Genomic DNA, 23775 nt, shown 5'->3' on the forward strand with positions numbered 1-23775 from the left:
GGCTGCTGCTGGAGGTTACACATCTGTGGATTAAGAAGTGTGTCCCAGTACTTTTGTCCATGCTGTGTCTGATCCAGTCTTTAAAGGAACGAGCGGATGACGACAGCTTAACATGAATCAGCATGGAGGCGTTTAAAGGTGCGGCGGGCCGTGGTGCTGCAGCTCTATCCGTTCTGATTCTGTGCTCCAGACTAAAACATTAATCTCCTCTGTGTCGCTCTATTGACCGCTGTCCGCTGCCCACAGGCCGCTTTACATGTTGATTCCTGCGGCACGTCGATACGGCATCAGCATGCAGCTCCGCGCCGGAGCATCTGGGGACTCGCGGGGACGGGGCGCGAATCGTTAATCAGACAGAACGGAGGCCTGCGAACGCACCGGGAGGGGCCTTCACTGACACGCTGGAGCATCTGCTTTCTCAAAACCGGGATGTGTCACCTTCAGTGTGTCTGGGCAGAAGTAACAGATTACAGAAGTAACAGATTACAGAAGTAACAGATTACAGTTAGTGCTGTTCACAGAGATTCTCACACCGTCTTTTCTCTTTTTATTTCGTTATAAAATAAAAACTGTAACCCTCCTGTCTTGTTGTTCTGCAGCACTTTGGGCTGCGAGTAAACAACAGAGTCTTTCTTTTATTGATCCAGCAGAGCAGGACAGCACACCCAACTTTCAGCTCAACGTCTGTTACACTAACATCTGCCCCCGTGAAACAAAGACAGCTAGGAACTAAACTTACTTGTCCTACACTGCAAAAACTCAAAATCTTACCAAGATTATTTGTCTTATTTCAAGTCAAAAATGTCTTATTACTAGTCAAAATATCTCATTACACTTAAAATAAGACATGATCACCTCAGAAGTAACTTGTTTTAGACAATTGTCTCTTGTTTCAAGAGAAAATTTGCTTGAAACAAGTGAAAATTTGCTTGTTTCATTGGCAAAATTTGTTTCTTGTTTCTAGCTAATTTTCACTTGAAACAAGTGAAAATTGTCTAAAAACAATTTACCTCTGAGGTGATCATGTCTTATTTTAAGTGTAATGAGATATTTTGACTAGAAATAAGACATTTTTGACTTGAAGTAAGTCAAATAATCTTGGTAGGATTTTGCGTTTTTGCAGTGTAATGCAATCGTTAAAGTGCTTTAAATGATCCTGAAGCAGTCTTATAAAATAAATAACTTATTTCTTCCAAAGTCCAAAACAATTTTACAATATTTGTTTTACTGTGCATTTTATCACAATGTCAGATCCAGGCTTTTTGTAAAGATTGCTGCAGAACGTCCTGATTTGTTTTCTCACACTGATCAATGCAGCCGTCAGTGCAGCTCCAGCTCAGTTTAACGCTTACCGGCAGCGTTTGAGGGCGCTTTATTTGTAAAAGTGTTAAAGGTGCAGTCCGTGCTTCGGACATGCCAAAGAGCTGCATGATCATAATTAGTTTTGACGTTGTTTGACACGAATGAAGGTGTTTTCTATTTGTTTTTTTCACTCTCATTGTGTTATCGCTCTGGTCTCTCATGTGTTGTTGTGTCTTGACACTTGGAGGAATACGTTACTTAGTTACTTACTTGTTATTCTATAATTATTCTCACTGCAAAGCTTTGCAGAGACATAAATTAATGCAGTAAACTTCAACTTAAAAAAGCCAAAAACACAATGTGCACAGTAACCATGGTAACAATGCTTTATTTTTGTCTGGGCATCTGTGGCTTGTCTTCAGTGTTTACACATTATTTTTGACCACAGATTAAAATAATCAGCCGTTGCAGTTTATTACAGTTTTCACTTCAATTAAAGGGAAATTCCACCAGTTCCACAGAAGTCAGCCGGCAGGCTGGATGGTGATTTTGTTTTTTTCACTTTCAGTCACTTGAAAAGGAAACAAATGATGATGAAGATGTTTGATTACTGGACGAGGAAGAACACTTGAATCCATCTCATTTTGAATATTGACCATCTCAGTCTGGGTTTCTGCCCGCTGACTCCCATGTGTTTCACAAACTGAGGCTCGAAAACAAACATCATTAAAACTGAAATGCACATTACAAGGTTAGCCGAACAATAAAAATGAAAATAAAAAAAAGACATGTTTCAACTGATTGCATCTTCTCTGCCTTAGTGAATTTCCTGGATTTTTTGTAGTTTATTTTAGACATTTTTAATTCTTTGCCAGTTTGTCATTGCTATTGCCTTACTTATGGACTTTGTTTAAAACTAAAGCCCATTAAACTGACATACATTTTAGAGAATGTACCGTATGAATCCAGTTTCATTGATTTATAGATTGAAAGCGCTGCGGGTTCCTCTGTGAACGCGCTCGCCTTCTCAGATTTATCGGATCTGAAGCGGCGACACGAAAAGTTTTGCTCTGAAATGAGGTTTCCATCATTCCAGAGAGAGGGGGACGTGTGTTTTCGCAGAACCGTTGACGGGCCAAATGTGATTTCCTCTCATTATAATTTCGACAGTTTGCTGCCTTGTTAACTCGACGGGCCAGACGCCGTGCATTATTTATGGAGAAGGAGCTTTGGCTTCCCTCAAGATCATTTCAAAGACTGTGACGGAGGCGAAGAGAGAGAAAATACCTGTTACCATCAAATACCATCATTTTGACATTTGACAAAATCGTTTATTTCCTACTGCGAAGAAGTTAAAGAAACCGGAAAAGGAGCGAGAGGAGAGGACAGGTGAGGAGAGGAGAGGAGAAGAGAGGAGGATAAAACAGAAGGAAAAAGAGGAGGGGGGATTTCCAGGAGAGTGGAGTGTTTCCTCCGGGCTTCCAGCCAAAGTCGAGAGCCTCCCGACTTCATCGCAACCATTAAAAGTCCATTTTAAAATCTCCAGGCCCTCTTTAATAGCAATCTCCTGGGGGAGCGGGCGTCTGAGGGCGGCCCTGCCCTCATACATCACTCCTGTCACATGTAAACCTCTTATCTCCAGAAACAATTTGTCTGTCAGGAGATGAGCAAAATCGCCTTATTTTCATATTAACGGCCGCGTGTTTCTAAAACGGGGATTTGAAGGAGGGCAGGAGGGAGCCGGGGGGTCGGGAGACGTACACGGCACCCGAGGGACCTTCAAAGATGTTAAATCAACGGAGCCGTTCTTCTTCCTCTTCCTCTCCTTCTGCTTTTCTGGCGCGGCTTCCTGCGCTCACAGATTTACAGTTTGGGATTTGGCCGTCGCTCGTCTCCCGGCAGAGCCTCTGCGCCGCAAGGCCGCCGGGAGGAGACGCACCGGCTGCCTCAAGGACAGGAGACCTGCCGCGGGAATCGAACCTGTGACCTCCCAGCTCCTGGAAGTCGGCTCAGCGCTGTTTTAACGCCGACAGGGAGAGGATCTTTGGCCTGAAATGAGGCAGGGAGGAAGAGCAGAGCTGCAGCACAGAGGAGGGAAGTATAAATGAAGCACTGCAGCAACGACAGCAATAATAATGATAATAATCACTTTATCCACCAAAGTGCATGTAGGAGAATTCACCTTGGTGACACTGTGAACAAAGACACTGTGCAAAAAGAGGAAACTACTAAACAGAAACCTTATGAATCTTATTATCATTGCATAATAAATATAATAAATTTCACAATACTTGTCTGAGAAGTCATTTTTTTTTTATGCACTAGTTACACTACACATTATTTTATTTTCACAGTGTGTTTGACGGCTGGCAGCATTACATAAACACTGAACCACAGCAAAAACAATTTAGACAGCAAAACATACACATATGAGTAAAGTGAGAGAGTAAATAATACATTTTCAGCTCATGAAAATATACACGTACACTAACCTGCATGCACTCAAAACTCATATATAAAAATAAATAAACAAGTAAGTAAACACCAAATGTAAAAAACAGTGACAGAGTTATAAAACACAGTATGATAATATGTTGAAAACCTCTGGAAGATTTTTCAAAATGGGAAAATAACAGAAACCAAAGATCCTGAAAGATGTTTCCTCTGCTGTGTTTTTCTGAAGTTGATGTCTTGAAGGGTAACAAATCTGACACCGCGACAGCAGGAGCAGTCGCTGACCTAGTGGCAGTGGTAGTACAAAAGTATCACAGTGTAACCTGGAACTTGAGACACACACACACACACATATGTGCTGTGTAGTTTTTAGCAGAAAGGTCAAAGGTCAGCGGTGGTCGGGGGGTGTTGTGCTCGCTGACGGGCAGGAACAGGACGTGAACGTGAGCGAACAGCTTAGCGACTTGGCAGCCTGGTGTCGGTGAGTCGGCCGCTGCTCAATAATCAGATCATAATCCACACCTGGCCTTTAAAAACATCAGAACAACAGATAAAATAAATTACTTTGGTTGTTTCTTTCTTTTTCTTTTTTTTTTTTTTATCCCTCACATATCTGCCTGACAGTGAGGTGAAGTGTGTGAACAGAAAACATCTGCCAGCAGTGAAACTCGATCCTGCAGCCACTTACTGCAACAAAAAACTGCCTTTACTGCTTCTGATGCTGCTTCTCTTACTGTTAGTGCTACAACGGCTACTGCACTGAGTTACAGTACTACAGTGGTACTCACTAGTGGTATGTTGGAGTACTGCAGGGGGGATGTTCATTTAAAAATATTAGTCATTATTCCTGAAGTATTGATCCTAGATAGATAGATAGATAGATAGATAGATAGATAGATAGATAGATAGATAGATAGATGTACTTTATTGATCCCAAACTAGGAAATTCTTATGTTACAGCAGCAGTGGAAACATAAAATAAAATTAAATAGAATCAATGCAAAAATATATACAATAAAGACTATATACAGTAATAAATATATATATACCATCTGTATCTATTACATATTTACATATATATACTAACATCTAACAATATGAAATATACAGATGGTTGCAATATTTAAAAACAGCATGAGTGTATATTAACTAAGATATAAATAATATAAATAATAAATAAATGAACAGTTAAGGAATAAGGAATGCCTTGAAGGTGTCAGATGTGTGTTTGTGGTTTCAATCTGCTGCCGTGAAGAAGAAGAAGAGAGAAGAGAAGAGAAGAAGAAGAAGTGGAAACAGAAACTAGAGAATCTGCTCAGCATCAGGTTGGCAGTGTCGTCAGTATCAGACGTTTTTTGTTTTGTTTTTTTTTTTGGCTTACTTTTTTTTTTTTTTTTTACACTGTTCAGCGAGAACTTGGCTGAAAAAATAAAACATTTCAAAGGGGAAACATTATGGAAAAAAACGTTGAGAACCAGTGCACTGCTCTGACCAGGGCCGCTGACAGGGGGGGGGCACCGGCTCTGGGCCGGGGGGGCAAAACTGTCCAATAATCTGCTGGAGTGTTTGGTCAAAAATACATATTTCTGTCAACTTTTTAAATGAATACAAAATTAGAAATGCACAAACAACACATCTTAAAACAGGTATGAACATTTTCCAGTTCATTTCGACCGCCCATTTGGATTTCTGGATTGGATATGGATTCATGAGGTGGCTGCTGGATTACAGTTTTTTACACTAGCTGTGATTCTTCAGGCTCTAAATGTGAAAGCAGTCCCACTTGCAGTTTCCCAGCTGAGTCAAACTGAACGCCCGCTCTCTGCTGTTCGCTCACTTTGTTGTTTTATAAGAGCCGGCCGGCCGAGCCGAGCCGCACACAGCGCTCCGACATCACCGCACCGCTCGGTGAATCACCTCTCCACATTTAGACCACAGAAAACAGTTTCTCATAAATAATGACTTCATCAAATCAGAGCCTGAGCCACAGGTAAACATCTGGTTTGGACAAGAACGGAGGCCAGAGGACAGAGAGGAGGAGGAGGAGGAGGAGGAGGAGGAAGACGAGGACGAGGAGGTGAAGAACTAGGATGAAGTCTTGTGGCCAGACTCAGACAGAAGCGGTGATTTTGCCAATTTTTTTTTTTTTTTTTTTTTTTGTCTTTTTCATTTAGTTCATTTTTTTTTCTATTCATCTGTGATTTTGCTGTTTGAGGAGAGTTACAGTAGAGCATTTTGGAAAAAAAACAACTTTTTTCCCTTATTTGTACTGATAGTGTGTTATGTTAGGAATACACATTCATGCCTTACATATTTTGACAGCTTGTGTGTGTGTGTGTGTGTGTGTGTGTGTTCACTACATGTATGACAAGCTGCTGCCCTGCACAGAGAAAAAGCAAAAAGCCACGAGTGTTTTTTCATTTCCACCAGCAGTGTGTCGTCGCTGCTTTGCGTTTTTATCCTAATGATGGTTTTGTGTTTTGAGTTTTGCAAAAAATTGTTTGTGTTAAAAAGTAAAACCTGGGAGACGTTACCGGCAGGTTGTTTCATGATGGTGACACGAGGTTTTCCTGTCGCGTATGCCAGCTGATGTTCCAGTGCGTGAGGAGAAAAAAAGTATTTTATGGATGAGAGTCCTGAAATACAGTTAGGGCTGAACTTTGGCAACTGGGGATACGCTTTTATTTACATTTCGATTCATGCAGGTTTTACGGATGTGATGTTGAAATATTGAAGCAATAATGAATGAATGAATGAATTTTATTTCGAACATGTCTAAAAGAAAAAGACAGAAAGAAAGAAAGAAATAATAAAACAAAAAGTGTACGTACATACATACATGCATGCATACGTAAAACAAAACAAAACAAAAATAATAATACAAGCATCATCAAATCATAATAAACACAAGTTTGAAACAGGAGTGGGAAGAAGTATGCACTTTTTAAAAATCCCCACCCCTTCCAGTTTATATATCTATTACATCTTTATCCATATCAATATATATATACTATATATTTATCCAAATCACTGTATATATGCTACATAGATATCCATATCAATAAACATGTTTACCACAGCCATTAAATTATATAATCATTGGTCTATACTACATAACTACCCCTTATCATTTTAGCAATTTATTTTATCCCTCATCTTCCATATACCTATTTATAAATATTTTTTTGTACCTCTTTTTAAATATATTTATATTTATATTTGTACTTTGTTTTATCTCTTGCTCCAAACTGTTCCACAAAGTCACCCCACAGCTTGATATGCACATACTTTTCATCATTGTTCTTAATTTATGTTTTTTGAAATTTAGTTCTCCTCTCAGATTATAACCTCCTTCTCTTTCTGTGAATATTCTGCGGATATTTTTTGGCGGTAGATTATTTCTTGCTTTTGGTGTTAGGGCTAGACAGAGATAAGACAGAGACAGATGCTCACTATGACATTTGTTGTAGATTTATTTCCTGCAGCCTGTAAGTCCATCATTAGTTTGGTTGGGGTTCCTGGTCCAAGTGGTAAAGTGAGCCTGATTTGATGTGAGTATATTTGTTACCAGTTTACATTTTAAAATGTGTTACAAAACCACGTTTCAAAGGGTAAATCATTCTTAAGGGCACTAAATATGTTTCTTTAATATAGTTTAGGGGAAGAAAAGGATGAAGACAAGCAGCTTAAACTGTTGAAAAATACTTTGAATCAGATATGTGTCATTTCTGACCCGGCAGAGGCTCCATGCGCTGATGCATCTGAGAGTTAAATATCATTATGACTATGACTGCTGCTGCTGTTACTACCAACCAAAGTACTACTTGTGCTACTGATACAAGACATACTACTACTACTACAAACAATAAAATAATGATAATCATTCTCAGGAGAATATTGTCACCATTATCTCTTTACTGCTACTTGCAAATGAATTTAAATTAAAAAAATATATATATAGATAAACTCTGCCAGGACACATAAGTCCCATTGTACTGCTGTTTGCATAGATAGATAGATAGATAGATAGATAGATAGATAGATAGATTTATTTTTATTGATCCCCGAAGAGGAAATTCAAAGTGACATAGCAACAGCAGAGGTTAAGAAGTAACATAAATAAAATAAAATAAAATAAAATAAAATAAGATACAATGTCCAACAAAAGTCAAGGTAAACTGAATAAAAATCGAGAGTTATAGTGCTACAAAGACATCATACAAGAGGGCAGATGTATATTTTAATGCACTTCTGTATAAAAAAGACTTTATTCTTATTTATTTATTTATTTATTGGTTTATTTAATAGGGACAATGCATATTCATGAACATTTGTGTGAAAGATACACCCATGTAAATATGCCAGAATTAGTCAAAACAACTACTTTTCATCTTTCATTTAGCCTAAAGGCATAGATGAAATTTGGATATTTGTATGACCTATATGTTTGTTTGTGTTTTGTTTTTTTTTCTCGTCCTTCATTTTTACATTACCTTGACAAAAACGTGTCCTGAACTGACCCGCCGCCTGCATAAATAAACGGAGGTGAAGCAGAGCTGGTGTGGGGAACCGGGCACTTCACTGCATCCAAAAAAAAAAAAAAAAAAAAAAAAAAAAAAAAACGCTGTGCTGAGGCCTGTGACAGCCGCATCCTGCTGAGTGACGCTGACCTCTGACCTCTGGACCAACACAGAATCTCCTGATGGCGTCCATAAAATATAAACTTCTCACACACACACACACACACACACACACACATTCACCTACATATTTCTCTTTTTGTACTTTCATTCTCAAAGTTAAATAGCTGACTAGATTTGGTTTTGTGTGTGTGTGTGTGTGTGTGTGTGTGACATTTTTTCTAGCTGCACGTGGGGACTTTATTTATGTATGTATTTATTTATTTCTTTATTTTGCTGTGTCCATATGCTGTCAGCAGTGCAAACTCTCCATGATGCAGAGCCAGAGCCGAGCCTTGTGGTGGCGCTTGCCATTTTGCAGGAAAAAGGCGGACAACTCATCGTGTAGCGCACTGCTCTCTCTCTCTCTCTCTCTCTCTCTCTCTCACACACACACACACACACACACACACACACACACACGCACAGACGAAAAAATGTGCATCGAGGCTGATGGCTTCCGATAAGCCTTTGCCTTGCAGAAATGTTCATCAGAGGGCTGTCGGTGAAATCACCACACACACACACACACACACCAAAAATCACGCGCGCACACACACACACACACACACACCAAAAATCACGCGCGCACACACCTCCGTCCTGTCTTTGCATTCCGTCGTATTATGTTGTTATTATTAGTCTTATTATAAGGAGAGAGAGAGAGAGAGAGAGAGAGAGAGAGAGAGAGAGAGAGAGAGAGAGCAATGAACTAATCGGCGTCGTCAGGCATCTCTCCCTGGCTTCCCTCCGGTCCTCATTCACCTGAAACCATGCACACTTCCGTGGCGCTGCAGAGAGAGAGAGAGAGAGAGAGAGAGAGAGAGGCAAAAGGGCGGATGGAGGAGGGAGGGGGCAGCAGCAGCAGGTACAGATGAAGGAGGAGGGAGCGGAGAGGATGGAGGGATGGAGTCCGCGCATGCGCGCTGGCTCTCCATCCCCTCCGCATCGCTTCTTTTTCCTTTTTTTCCCCCACCTCTCCCCCCTCCCTCCCTCCTCCTCTCTCTCTCTCTCTCTCTCTTTTTTTTCTGCAGCATCAGTACCACGCTCCTTCTTTTCCTATATCGCATTGGTTTTTCGCTGCCGGGGCTGCTGCGCGCTGCGGGGCCGACACTGCGACCGCACCGAGGAGGAAGCCGCGGACCAACAGGGGGGCCAGGACAGAGCGGAGGAGAGGAAATACAGGAGAAGAAGAAGGAGCAGGAGGAGAAGAAGAAGAGGGGGGCTGAAACAGACACACACACGGATAGAAAAAATAGCCTATCAGAGAAGACAGACGAACAGACTGCCGATCCGGGTGGAGACGCATCAGCTATTACCTTCCCCTCTCTCTGGGTTCGAGCAGAAGATTTAAAAAATATATATCAATATTTAAATAAATTCTATATATATATATTTAGAAAAAACAGGCATCTAGTCGGGAAATCTCGGAGCGCAAGACGACGACGCGGAGTTGGAAACCCCCCCGCCCCCCCTTCCACCCCGACCAGGGCCGATTCTCCGTTTTAGCAGCCAGCTCGCCGCGGCGACACCATGAAGGACCGCACGCAAGAACTACGAAGTGTAAGCAGCCTTTTCCTTCCATTTCTACCCACCATGTCGCCTCCATATTTCCAGCAGCAGCAGCACCACCTGCCCTCCTCCTCCTCCTCCACCTCCTCCCTCTTTGCCCTCTCCTCCTCCTCCTCCTCCTCCTTCTCTTTCCTCCCCTCCATTCCTCCTCCTGTGCAGCCGCAGCTCCCGGCCTCGCCGCCGCTGCATTGGAAAAGAAGCGGCAGGGATGTCGGGGCCAGCGGCGGAGGGAGGGAGGAAGGGATGGAGGGATGGAGGGAGGCAGGGAGGGGGAGCCGTCTAAACCTCACGTTTTATCATAAGGGGGGGGTCGCGTTCTAATTCGCATCCCTTGGCCTTGATGAATGTTTACGGCGTGCGGACGGTGGGAAGCGGTGTCAGCTGGCGCTTCGAGCGGGGAGGGAGACGCGTCCACGCAGCCGTTTCTGCACACAAATCACATCTTTTTTCTCGGTTCTGTCAGTGGATGCTGAGTCTCACGGCGGCGGAACGGCGGCTCAGACACATTTGGTATTCCGTTCACCGCAGCATCACTGGGGATGACGGCCCTGTAGCGCGTCGCTGGTCGAGGCTGGCCGCGGTTTACGCATAGGCCGCGCGTCCAAGCCCCGTCGCCTTTTTTTTTTTTTTTTTTTTTTTTTTTTAAAGCCCACAGCAGCGCTGCACGGGGGACGCGGGCTGTCGTTTAAAAACGCTCCCATCCGTGCTAATTCAGCCGTGACCACGCGTGCCTTGACAGCATGATGGACTGAATATGATGGAGAGAGAGAGACAGAGAGAGGGGAATGGAAAGGAGAGAAGAGTTGACTCTGAAATGAGCCGCCTGACCAAATTGCAGTGATTTCTCTCTCTCTCGCTCTCTCTCTCTCTCTCTCTCTCTCTCGCTCTCTCTCTCTCCGAGGCCCGCATTCACGGAGCCCAACGCCTCCCGTATACAAAATGTGCCATAGCCACAGAAAAATATTCCCCATCGGGGCTAATCGATAAGAGGCTGGCTGCTCGGAGGGAGACGGAGGCGGCGGTGATGCTGCTGCGGCCCGTCCGGGGGAAAAAACCCAACATCCACACTGATCCCTGCTGCTCCAACTCCTTTACAGAGAGAGAGGAGGATGGTGTGTGTGTGTGTGTGTGTGTGTGTGTGTTGGGGGGGGTCCCTTGTACCCTTTGTATCAAAGCCTCACCCATTTTTTATGGCACCCGGACACAGGATGAGACCAGGATGAGAGCGCTCGTTTTCATGCACAGGAGTGAGTGAGTCGGGTGGGCGTCGTTTAGCCCCGTGTTCCCGTGTTCCCGTGCGTGGCTGTGCGCGCGTGTCGCTATAAGGAAGGTGAGAGGCGGAAATTGAAGAGGTGATTAAGGCAGTTTCGCGGGAAAAAAAAAAATGCTTCATCCGGGTGTTTTTCCACTCCCAGCCCGACTGATCAGCTAAACTCTGCAGCTGCTGCAGCCGCCAGAGTTCAGCCGGGTTCGCCCGGCACCGACAAGCCCGACCGGCTGCTACCTGCAGACCCCCCCTCACACACACCCCCACTCCCCAACCCCCACCCCCCACTCCTCTCCTCTCTCTCCTAAAGTAAAGAAGGTTCTGCTCCTTTCCTCCATTTTCCTATCCCGTCTGTCAAATCGATAAAGGATGGTAGGCTATGTGATATTGTAGTGTGTGTGTGTGTGTGTGTGTGTGTGTGTGTGTGTGTGTGTGTGTTGGGGGTTTGGGGGGTTGGGTGGGGGCAATACCTGATCAATAAAAGCAGCCAGGGCCGGAGGACACGCCTGCTGCCGCCGCTGCTGCTGCTGTCTCTATGCACCTTATAACTCAATATGTGTGTGTGTGTGTGTGTGTGTGTGTGTGTGTGTGTGTGTGCCTTCGTACGTGCGTGCGAGCGATTAGCCAATTTGCAGGGAAAGTGTCACACCGCGCCGCCGCACAGTTTATTTTACCTCTACGCAAAGCTTACCGCACTGCTGTGCGCGCGGCTGCCGGCACTCCAGTCTGCTGATACACCGTGTGTGTGTGTGTGTGTGTGTGTGTGTGTGTGTGTGTGTGTGTGTGTGTGTGTGTGTGCGCGTGTCTGCATCTAGCATCTGTCCATCCATCTCTATCTCCCCTTTATCTCCCATCTCTCCTCATTCATTCATTCATTCAGTCTCTAATAAAGTGCATTTCGCCTCGTTGGCCACTGCTGCAGAATCTGGCACGACACACACACACACACACACACACACACACACACACACACACACACACACACACACAGTGGAGACAGAGGATGGATGAGAATAGAGAGAGAGATTTGTGTGTGTGTGTGTGTGTGTGTGTGTGTGTGTGTCGCATATCGGCATCGCCACATTATTAGAGGCTGTGCAGCAGACACACACACGGGAGAGCAGAGGAGAGGAGAAGCGTTTTCTTATTATTAAGATATCTGCTCATTTCCGGCCCCCCATCCTCCTCCGCCTCCTTCTCCTCTTCTTCATCTCCTCTCTCTCTCTCTCTCTCTCTCTCTCTCTCTCTCTCTCTCTCTCTCTGTGCGTGTGTGTCCCACTCTTGATGGCGAAACCCCTCCTCATGTTGAGACGGTTAGATCACACTCCCGCTCCGTGTGCATTTCACCTAGCCTTCATTCATTCATTCATTCATGCATTCATTCATTCATTCCTGTCCGTGTCCGCCATGTTGGCTCTAAAGTGAAAACGTAAACGCACATCTCACGTAACCCAGCGGTAACAGATGCTGTATCATGCGGCGGCGGTAGTAATAATTATATTTTTATGTAATCGGCCACATCACAGTGACGCTGCCCGTCGTGCGCCTCCTCCCCCTCCTCTTCCTCCTCCTCCTCCTCTTCCATCACCGCCGAGCGGCTCCGAGTCTGCACGACTCCTGCCGAGGCCCAGACACAGACAGAAACCCTTTGATGAGCTCCGGAGCGATACCACAGGCCTCAAACTAAAAATTATATGGTAATATTAGAATATTATTATAAAACTGAAAGTTACCATAAAGCATCCGGCATCGCTGAGACTGCAGACTCAGTGTTTAGCCAGTCAGTGTCTGCAGGAATATTATGGGAATATTTTTACTACGTGGAGATTTAAAATACCAGAAAGCAGCAGAAACTGAACCCGGTAACTCAGTCCATCTCCTGCAGCTCCGTCCTTCATTTCTAAAGTGTTTTCATTCAGTGAAACTTAATTTCAGAGGGGAATTCTTGTATTTTTTTTTTTTTTTCCTGCACTGCGTTTATCTGACGGCTGGAGTTGGTAGTTCCTGTGCAGAAGAAGCTTTTCCGTCAGACGAGCTGCACGTCGGAGTGAAAGCCAGCCAGCAGGATGCGGAGCAGTTTAGAGCCGCAACGTTAAAATACGGCTCACAGGTGAATGCAGCCGTGATTTAACTCTGTGAAAGGAGCCGTTCCTCACCACGGCCTGTAGAGTAATAACACAATGACGCTATAAAAGACATAAAGACATTACAAACATATGATTACGCATCAGATGCTCTATAAGTCACTATGAGAGTATTATGATGTTAGGAAGTGAACTCTGAGCTCCAAATGACTATTACAGTGAATATTATAGTGAATATTATAGTGAATATTATTGGAGACTAAAAAATACCATGAAGTTCATCAAGGTCTGCAGACTTAACTATGGAGCTCCATGGTGACGCTATAAGCAAGACACCATATTATTGGGACATTATTGTGATGTCATAGATATATTTATATATACTATAAAACACACTATAAAGGAATGTATAGGTTTATAAAGTGTTAAATACCATGACCATAAACTAATAATCCTACTGGAATTATTTCAGTGATTTTTAGTTGAGGATTGTATAATATGAATATATATATATATAAATATATAAATATATCACTGTCTATTTCTGTGTGAGGCCACAGAGACGGAAAGGGAAAGTGAGAAAGACTGAGTGATAAACGGCTCCTGTGTGTGTGTGTGTGTGTGTGTGTGTGTGTGTGTGTGTGTCTTGCCGCACCGTATCCCATTCCAATCTCATTGATTACAGGAGAAAGAGAGAGAGAGAGAGAGCGAGGGAGAGAGAGAGGGGGAGAGAAAGAGAGAGGGAGCGGTAGGGGGAGGGAGGAGGGACATAATTCAAGCTCAGCCGCACACCAGATCATAAAGCTGGGGATGAAACCGAGTGGGAAGCAGGGCGGAGGAATGAAATGCAGATTTCTGCTGGATGTCAGTGCATCTGGCTCCGTGGACACACACACACACACACACACACACACACACACACACACACACACACAATTGATTTGTTTGCTCATCACCATATAACAAAATACCCTTATTTATAGGCAATTTGCTAGTATGACCTCACATGACATTTTATTCACTGATTTGTCGATAAAACCACAGCTCTGACTCTATTCTATTCTATTCTATTCTGTTCTATTCTTTTCTATTCTGTTCTATTCTATTCTCTGCTCGCAGGACATGAGTCACAGGCGCCGCCAACTAATAAATTCTTAATTATACCAGAGTATTATATGTTGATCTGAAACCCTGTGTGGTTTCATTTTTAGAATTTCATCACCAGCAAACAGGCCAGAGAGGAACCGTGATAGAACAGAACAGAACAGAATAGAACAGAATAGAATAGAACAGAATAGAATAGAATAGAATAGAATAGAATAGAATAGAACAGAACAGAACAGAACAGAATAGAATAGAACAGAATAGAATAGAACTCTAACGTGGCTTTAATTGTACCTCAAATGTTCATAGTCTTCCTGACTTCATGCTTTTCTGTGTACATGTTGGAAAATATGTGTACAGAAAACACACACACACACACACACACACACACACACACATACATATACACACACTTGTACACAGTTCACATTGAGCATATATCTAGTCTCAAAATGTTATTTATCCATCTCATGTTGCAGTTTGTTTTGCGCTGCGGGGAGCACCAGGTGGGCGGGTGTTCTGCTGTTTGGGAGGTTTTGCTCAGTGACAGAGAGCCACAGCTGGGCCCCGCCGTAGCCTGCACGCACTGATATAAACACACACACACACACACACACACACACACACACACCCTTTGCTCAAGGGCACCTTGACGCCAGTTGTGGAGTTAGTTTGCTTGCCCCGCCCACGTTTCCCCACCTGGTAGCCGTGATTGAACACCAGGTGTCTCTCGGTAACCTGACGGATTCAGAAATGTTTTCTTAGGATAAATAACATTTAAAAAAGGGTCTTAAGAAAGCTCTTAGATTCAATTTTGGGGTATTTTCTATCACAATAATCTCATTTCTTGCACATTTCTTTTCAAAATAGGACCTGAATTAACCGTCATAATAAAGTTCAGCCTTTCTAAGAAGCCAAACTGAAAATTTCCTCCACTGAAGTGAGCGTGTCGTCCGTCTTAATGCTGTTTATCAGGCAGCAGAGGAGCTGGTTTTTAGGTATTACCCAGCTCACGGGTTACTTAAAGAGGTTTTGTTCATCTGGAATTAATTTGCATAAAGTTGCATAAAGTGTCCGAGGCTATATGGACGTGCGATGAGGCGTGTGTGTGTTCTGTGTTTTCTGTCTGACAAAGCGGTGCAGCAGCAGAGAGACAGCACGCTGTTCTCCCTGATGTTTCTTCTGGTTGTTTTTATTGTGACAGAAAAATTGAGAAAAACGCCGTGCGTTCTTTGAAAAGTCCCTCCCATTAAAGATCAATACAGACTCAAATCAACGTCCAGAGAAAAAAAGGTTTACCAACGCAAGACGCGGCTGTCAGATCCGGAAAACCCTGTGAAAACGCTGACATCTGATTGGCTCGTCGCCTCATTATGAGACAGGTGTGTCACACCTGTCGGGGAGGGGACGATGGCGGCGCGTCGTGTGAATAAACAGTCGCATTCTTGCACTCTTTGGGCTTTTTTCCTGCATAATTGGCCGTTTTGGAGCTGCAGTGCAGATTCACGTGTTGGTGGCACCAGACGACAAACTGTTCCCTCTCTCTCTCTCTCTCCCTCTCTCTCTCTGGCTGTCCTCCATGTTTGTGGTCCTCCGCTTGGCTTGTCACAAATGTCAGGCAGCTGAAGGAAAAAAAAAAAAAAACTCCCTTCAGAAATCGGATCTGAGCTGTCAGACTCGGTTTCATTTTCCGAGATGAGATTTGAAAGTCGGCTTTGATCTGGAAAAGACTGGATTGCATGCTGTTGTTGTTGTTTTATCATTATTATTATTATTATTCATTATTAACACATGTGTGTGAAGAGAAGCTGTTTTCTGTGTGAACGCCTGACCTCTGACCTTTAGGCGAGCGATGCCTCCACTTGCAGCGCGTCAATTAAATCCTGATGGATGAGGCCGAGCGGGGGGAGTCTAATAGGCGCTTTCCTTTATTTATAACTGTGAGCTGCTCATTGTGATGGACCACAATAGAGAGGATATTAGAGCAGTAAAACCTGCACCCCCCCCCCCCCCCCCCCCCCCCCCCCCCCCCCCCCCCCCCTCCCCTGGTCTAACCCCATCCTGACCTCAGCAGGGTCACTCCTGGCCCTCAGCGAGCACAGCCGGCCTGCCAGCTTCACCATGAGAATGAATTTAGCGTTTCTTATACAGTATGTGAGGAGTTTATCTGCACAAACAGATAAATGCCACTCGTGGAAAATTTAAAAGAAAAAAAAAAAAAAAAAAAGTGACTGCTGGAGGCCTGTGTGAAGCTTTTGAATCCAAATCCAAAATTTTGTTGCAAAAAGAAAAAAAAAAAACTGCCTGTGCATTAACCCACCAGCGATTTTTTGATTGGTTTAACCTGGAAAAAGCAAAATGTGCTTTTTTTTTTAAATGAACTTAGTTACTTTCGGGGCTCTTACAGTGTAAATGGAGCACTAACAATCTCAAAGCTGTGACTCAGCAAAAATTATAGGAATAAAATATAGACAAAAAAAAAAAAAGGATATGTGGCAGAACAAGGCAAATTGGGGTTTTCCTTAAACACAGGCAGGTGACAGTTTTAATTCATTAAACATTGTGTGCAGTAAAACCACAGGACATGGAGGCCATAGTCTGAAAATATACACTAACAACATTTTGAACAATTTTAGGTATGAAACAGGAGGAAATATAAAATGTATAAAAGCTGTATAAAAGCCATTCTGCTTGTTAATTTATCCTCTTTCACCTGTTTATGTTCAAACTATAGCAGATTGTCAGTTTCAGTTAGCAGTTAGCAAATAGCATGTTTTATTTATATTAATAAGCATATAAGTTATATATTAATATCTAACAATAACTAACTGTAAAGTGTATTTCTGTAATATTTTTGCTTCATTCTGCAGTTTACAGTCGACAGATGGAGAAACAAAAGAGGAAGAGGGAATAAAAACGGTGATGCTAACCGGTTAGCATCAGCGTTAGCATCAGCGTTAGCCTCCGTTAGCCGGTTAGCATGCTGATGGGAAAAGCAGTGATGTGATACTGCATGTGCTGCTAACGCCGGCTAGCTCAGGGCTGCGCTGTAATGAAGCTGATGCTCTGTAGTGTCTGAATGTGTGTGTGTGTGTGTGTGTGTGTGTGTGTGTGTGCGAGCAGTGATGGGGTTTCTGTCCTTGACTTGGCTGAAGGAGAGCCGCGGGTGTACACACACACACACACACACACACACACACACTCACAGTCACGTCCACATCACACACTGACATATTTCATGCAGTATAATTATAGATTTTAAAGGCTAATTTATTCAGATTCAGATTTGTACCTTTATTGATTTATTTATTGTAATTATAAGCTTCACTCTCACACAGGCAACATGCGCTCGCTGCGTCGTAGGTTTGAATCCCTAAATCTTGCTCATGTCAGGGCTAATTAGAAACTCAGACCCTGAACGAGTGTGTGTGTGTCCAAGTCTTTCTCACACAGAGAATACACACACTCTTTTCTCACACAAATTTCTGCATGAAACGTCACATTTGCTTCCTGTCCGCTCGTGTTTCTTGTTTGCATTTAAATTTTTTTTAAATTTTTTGGGGGGTTTGGTGTGACAGTTCTGTCTCTTTTTATGACTTTGAATTTTCAGTTTTAATAATAAAGAGGATTAATAACGCAGAGAGAGTCACAGCAGCGTGAGCACGACGTCGCTGCTGCTGGAAAATTCCTGAAAAGTTTTTTTTTTTTTTATTTTGCACATCAGTTCGCTCCAGTTTCTGTTTCTGTCTCGTCGTCATATTTCAACATTTAAATTGAGAGTTATGTGGTCGTTTATGCATTGATTGACCTCCATAAGCCTGTTAAATTTTATTGTGCAGTTTTAATAACACACGCACTGTGCACTAACGTGGATGCACACTCTGAAAATAGAGCACCTAACCGCACCTTCAGGGGTCCAGCGGCTCGTCACTGCAGCCTCTGAGGTGCAGCTTTTGTACCTTATAGAGATTGATCTTTTCCCTGGATTATAATTACGATATTGACGGGAGAATTGTAATGTCGAGGCTGATCAGCTGTTATGATTTAGAGGAAATGGTTCACATGTGCATCTTTGATAATTTGGGAATATATAAATGTACCTTTTTGGGCTCCTAGTCCTGATATTTTCGCTTTCTTTTTTCATTTTTTCACTACGTTTGTGCCTGAAAACACCCGGTGCTCGTGAGAAAATCCTCCATGAAGCATGTTTGAAGTGAAGCGTGTGTGTGTGTGTGTGTGTGTGTGTGGCTGCTCGGCCGTCATGCTGTCACATTGCGAGAGGTGAGATGCAGTTGATTTAGATTTGATTGCGGTCAGATTGGATTAGCCCCATCCTTCCATTAGCTCACACACACACACACACACACACACACACACACACACACACTACAGGGGCTGGTGGATCCTTATCAGTCAGCAGATATGATCAATATATGTAGGAGGTTGTGTGTGTGTGTGTGTGTGTGTGTGTGTGTGGGCTGATTGGTCAGTACGAGGCGGGTCATGTGATTTATGATGACGTGTCCATTTAATAGCCCTGAAATCGGTCCTGGCTCCCAGTGTGTGTGTGTGTGTGTGTGTGTGTGTGTGTGTGTGTGTGTGTGTGTGTGTGTGCTCATGTATTATGGATAAGCTCCGCCCCTCCCTGGCTCAGTGAGCCTCCTCTCCTCCTCACCCGCTGAATGGAGGCTCTGCCTCTGAAATCTGCTCCGTTTATTCCCCCAGATTCATTTTTTTTTTCCCGTTTAAATTCGTTGGTGTTTATTTTTGATATCAGAGAGTTTCCAATCATGTGGTAAATAAACAAAAAACTCAACAATTCAATAAGAAAATATTCAAAATGTAATGCATATCAATGAAGTAACAGAGAAATAGTTATGAAACGGACGATGTTGCACCGCTGAGAGTCTGTTGAGGTGATCAGCTCCTCTTGCCAGAGTGTGTGTGTGTGTGTGTGTGTGTAGAGAGGTTGAGCCCTCAGTGAAACACAGATAAGGAAATGTTTTTTTTCTTTTTTCTTTTTTTTTTGCGTTCATTTGGCTCAGGCGCTGTGACAAAAAAAAAAAAAAAATCACATAAATATAGGGAAAACCCTGATTTTTAAATTGCATCCACATTTTGGGACATTTCACTTTATTCTGCTTTTTATTTTATTTATTAAACTCCATCTGTGTTTTCTCAGGTCCGGACTGTTTTCGTGAATTAATTAATTTATTTATTTATTCCCGCTCTGTAGTTCCTTCTCTTCTCCTTCCTTCTCCTTGTTTCCGTGCATCATCACAGTGACTGGACACGCAGGAAGTGATGTCACCGCGAGGTCACTGCGCCTGATGGGAAAGCATGACGTCGTGCGTTTGGGCGATGAGGTCACAGTGCGGCGCTGTGACTCAGGCCGGGGGTTCCCAGTTTGAAGCTGGTTCCTGTAAACTGGTCACTGTTTTTATTCTTATTCCCGTCTGTCGTGATCATTTCAGTGTCACGGGATCACGACCGGGCCATCACAGCCGTGACCTTTAACCTCTCCGCCGGCTCCTGGCAGGACACGTTCACGTTCAGAGTTAGATTTTTGAAATTTTAACCGCACTCGGGACGCCGGCTTCCTGCCAGCGAGAAGGAAACCTGGTTTTCCTGCTGTCACAGATAAATATTGTAAAGCTTTTTGACCCCCTTTCATAACTTCTAACGTCTGAAATATTGATACCAGAGTGTGAGCAGGACTCTCTCTCTCACTCTGCTTTCCCATTTAACATGAATGGATGCCTAGTAAACTCTACAAAGGTGATATGGCTTCAGATATGTCATAAATCTATTTTTTTACAGGATGAATTTACATGCAGAATATCACACATTGGATTTTTGGAGCAGAATCACACAAGGAGCAAAGAATATTTTAGAGAAATTAGACAGTGAAGTATTATTATTATTATTATTATTATGTAGTAAATGGGAAAAAAAACAGTTTTTCCATACATTTTACATTAAAAAAAAAAAAGAAAGTACATTTTGCCACGTGTGCATAGACAACACTGCTTTGTTCCTGCATTTTTTCAGTAAATGCTGGCTTCTCCTGGCAGGGGAAGTCACAGGGATTGCGTAATGGTTGTAATGAAATTAATCAATAATTTATAGAATCCGAGACGCCTCCGCCTCCGCCGTCACATCGTTTAACGGAGACGATCAAGCGGGATTCTCCAAAAACAGCATCGGATCCATAGGTTGCAGCCAAATTCAAAACATTAGAGCCGAGGTGGCTGACTCACTAATTTATGCTTTTACTGGCATTAGGCTGCATGAGTGTGTGTGTGTGTGTATGTGTGTGTGTGTGTGTGTGTGTGTGTTGGGTCTGCAGCATTATTTAAGCCCCGCCGGCTGATCTCGGGTCAGATCACGCCGTAACCTTCACTTCCTGTTTCTGCAGCGCTGCCCCCCCCCCCCACCCCCCCTCCCCCTCCGCCGTCCCACTGTCTGCATTACAAGCACTTGAGTGGACAGTTGCATCATGGGAAGACGTCAGACCTGAGAAAACAAAACCTGTAATGCTCAGCTGGTCTTGTCGTCACGGTAACAGAGGCGTTCACTCACTCCTGTGTTTGGCACTGAGCTCGTAGTCAGTGCAGGACTGCACTTTACTGACGGCTGTTTCCACTATTCTGTCCCTCCTCATTGTTAATAAATGGGGGAGGACAAAAAATCAGAAACACCTCTCCCTATAATGCAGTCCAGTAGCAGACCTCTGCAAACTACAACGTAAATAATAAACACAGAATTAATTTTACCCATTCTCCACCATGTCTGAACATTAGAAACTGTCTTAAAAGGTAGACGCTGTGTGTGTGTGTGTGTGTGTGTGTGAGTGTGTGTGTGTGTGTTTGTTTGGCATCCCGGCTCCGACCTCGTCACCTCATCAGTCAGATATTTTTACATCCAGACGTTCGGGGAGTGATGAGTAAATATGAGTAAACACCGTCGCCCTTGCAGGTGGGTGCTGAACATGTCACGGGGAGAGACGGGATTTTTTTTTTTTTTTTTTTTTTTTTTTTGCAGCTTAAATCGACCGCCGGATTAGGAGTGTGTGTGTGTTGACGTGCGGAGCTTGAGCCGCTTCTTTCATCCGGTCACTTCACTGCGCAAATCTGTCGGCGGGAATGAGTTAAACGCACACGCCAGACGTGGAAATATGGTGTTCGGTGTGTCAGGTCCTCCTTGTTATTCGCTGCCAGGCTGCAGTGGGCAAACCGCCATTTTCCACCGCCACGCCGAGCCCTAATTCTCCGTCTCCGTCCCTGCCTTCCCTCTCTCAAGTGAAGTCTCCCTTTGCTTTAAATGGACGTCTGATACAGGAGTCAGATTTACAGCGGCGAGACGCGAGACCGAGGCCGCCGGGTTCACACTCAGCAGCCTCTGCGCTAAATCTTAATATCAGATACACAACGTGCCGCTCCTGTGTGACACCTCCATGGAGCTGAAAGCATAAATCTTTTCTTTTCTTTTCTTTTTTTTTGGTGAAACAGAGCAGAGACAACACTCCGTACGTCTGTTTCAGGACGAGACCCTCAACAGGCGTTTTTCTAAAACATCAAATCGAAGTCAGACAGCGTGCCGCGGTTTATTATTTGTGAAAAATAAAATGATCTCATTGGTCGAGCTGCTGTTCAGTGGGCGGAGCCGGTCTCAGTTTTGGTTCTGGCTCTTTCATGTAGACGTCAGGCTGAAGCTCGGAAGGTAGGAAACAGGTCATATTTGCTGCTGACTGAAAAAAAAAACAAAAAACGATTTACCCAGTTAGCCAGTTCGCCTCAAACTGGTCACACTGGCCTGTTCCTCTTATTTTTCCAGTTTGTTTCTTTAGCTTTTCTCTTAGAAATTCAAAATAACAACTAGAAACTAGAAATATAGAAACTGAACACACACATATCGTACACCACCACGTTCAGTGTCTTTTGCTGAAACTCGCCAAGTGTGAGACGACGTGACGCCGACTTTGGATGCTTTGGATGTCGGATCGCGGTGACGCCGAGTTCACGGAGGGTTTAGTCAGCAGCTGTTTTACCCGCAGAAACGTCCTGCTCTGCAAACACTTCTGCTGAATCTGATGAACAGAAACAGAAACATCTTCCTCTAAAAACTCTGTCGTACATCACCTAACAAACGTTCAGCGTTTCCTGACGTCGGGGTCAAAGCGCCCTGACTGCGAGTTTTGAAGCCGCTAACGCCACGTTCAGTCTGTGTTCAGTCCATGTTCAGTCTGTTCGTCCCCGCACTTTTAAACAAACATACGCACGTTATACATTTCATTTCTCAGCGTCTTCTACTAAATCTAACAATGTCAGGATTGAATTAATTCCACTTGTACTTTTATCATGACGAGCTTCAGAAAAGGCGGCTCTGCCACGTCTGAAAGACAAACCAGCTGACCTCAAAACATCCCAGCTGCTGTGGAGATGCAGGAATGGAAAAAAGAAATCATTGCCAGTAATATTTTTGATAAAATTTTATACCTTAATTCATTATTTGCCACTAAAATTTACCACTTAGCTTACCTGCACTCCGAAGGACTTTCTTGGCTCCGCCCACTGAGGTTTAACTCGGCCAATGGGATTATTTCTGTGTCCAGAGTGAGAATCATTTGCAGAACTGAGATTTGCATTTTAGTCAATGAGGCAACACAGATAAAGGAAGTTTCTGCTGTAAAGTGCTGGTGAAAATTCATACGTTGCACATTTAGGCATTTAGCTGAGAAGCAAGCACTGCTGAGGTCCAGCGTCTTGCTCAAGGGCACTGTGGCAGGACGAGCCGCTGCAGCGAGCTTCCTTCCTCCCTCCAGCTTTTTTCAGATCCACAGAAGGAAATGCAACATAAAGAGTCTCGGTCAAAGTCACCAGCAGCAGGTAGTGAACTGAGGGACGGTGGACGGCTGCTGCCCCTCGCCTCCTTCAGCCTGAATGTGCCCTTCCTTCCTTTAAATAGACTCCCACAGCAAACGGCTCGCAGGAAGCCGTGCTGCCGAGGGGAGCCTCACCTCGAGCCAAAGTCAAACACCAAGTGAGACGGGAGAGGACGAGCGGGACGGGGAACCTGCGTCCGGCCGAAGAGCGCCGCGTTACGTAACTCTGCGAAAAGTCAGACGGACAAAAACCTCGTTACTGCAGAAACAACCGGCCAATCAACAGCAAGGGAACTGCTTATGATTTCAGTAATTAACCAATTCCAAAGCCAAACACTGAGATGCTAAGACTGTCTTCCTTTTCTCTTAAAATTTATCTTTTTTTTTTTTTTTTCGTGGAAGCCATTTGAAGAATCAGTTTCGGCTCTG

The 23775-nt window shown here is 43.7% G+C and overlaps 1 protein-coding gene across 1 annotated transcript in view; it reads left to right on the forward strand.

Annotated features, from left to right (window-relative positions):
- Positions 1 to 9917: 9917 nt before the first annotated feature.
- The window catches only part of stx1b (syntaxin 1B), a 100124-nt gene continuing 86266 nt past the window's right edge, over positions 9918 to 23775 (forward strand). The window contains exon 1 of the mRNA XM_030058170.1: positions 9918 to 9998. Coding sequence (XP_029914030.1) covers positions 9969 to 9998 — 30 coding nt within the window. The 5' untranslated portion in view covers positions 9918 to 9968. The remainder of the gene's footprint in view (positions 9999 to 23775) is intronic.

This window comes from Myripristis murdjan, chromosome 8 (genome assembly GCF_902150065.1).
Source record: "Myripristis murdjan chromosome 8, fMyrMur1.1, whole genome shotgun sequence".
NCBI lineage: Eukaryota > Metazoa > Chordata > Actinopteri > Holocentriformes > Holocentridae > Myripristis > Myripristis murdjan.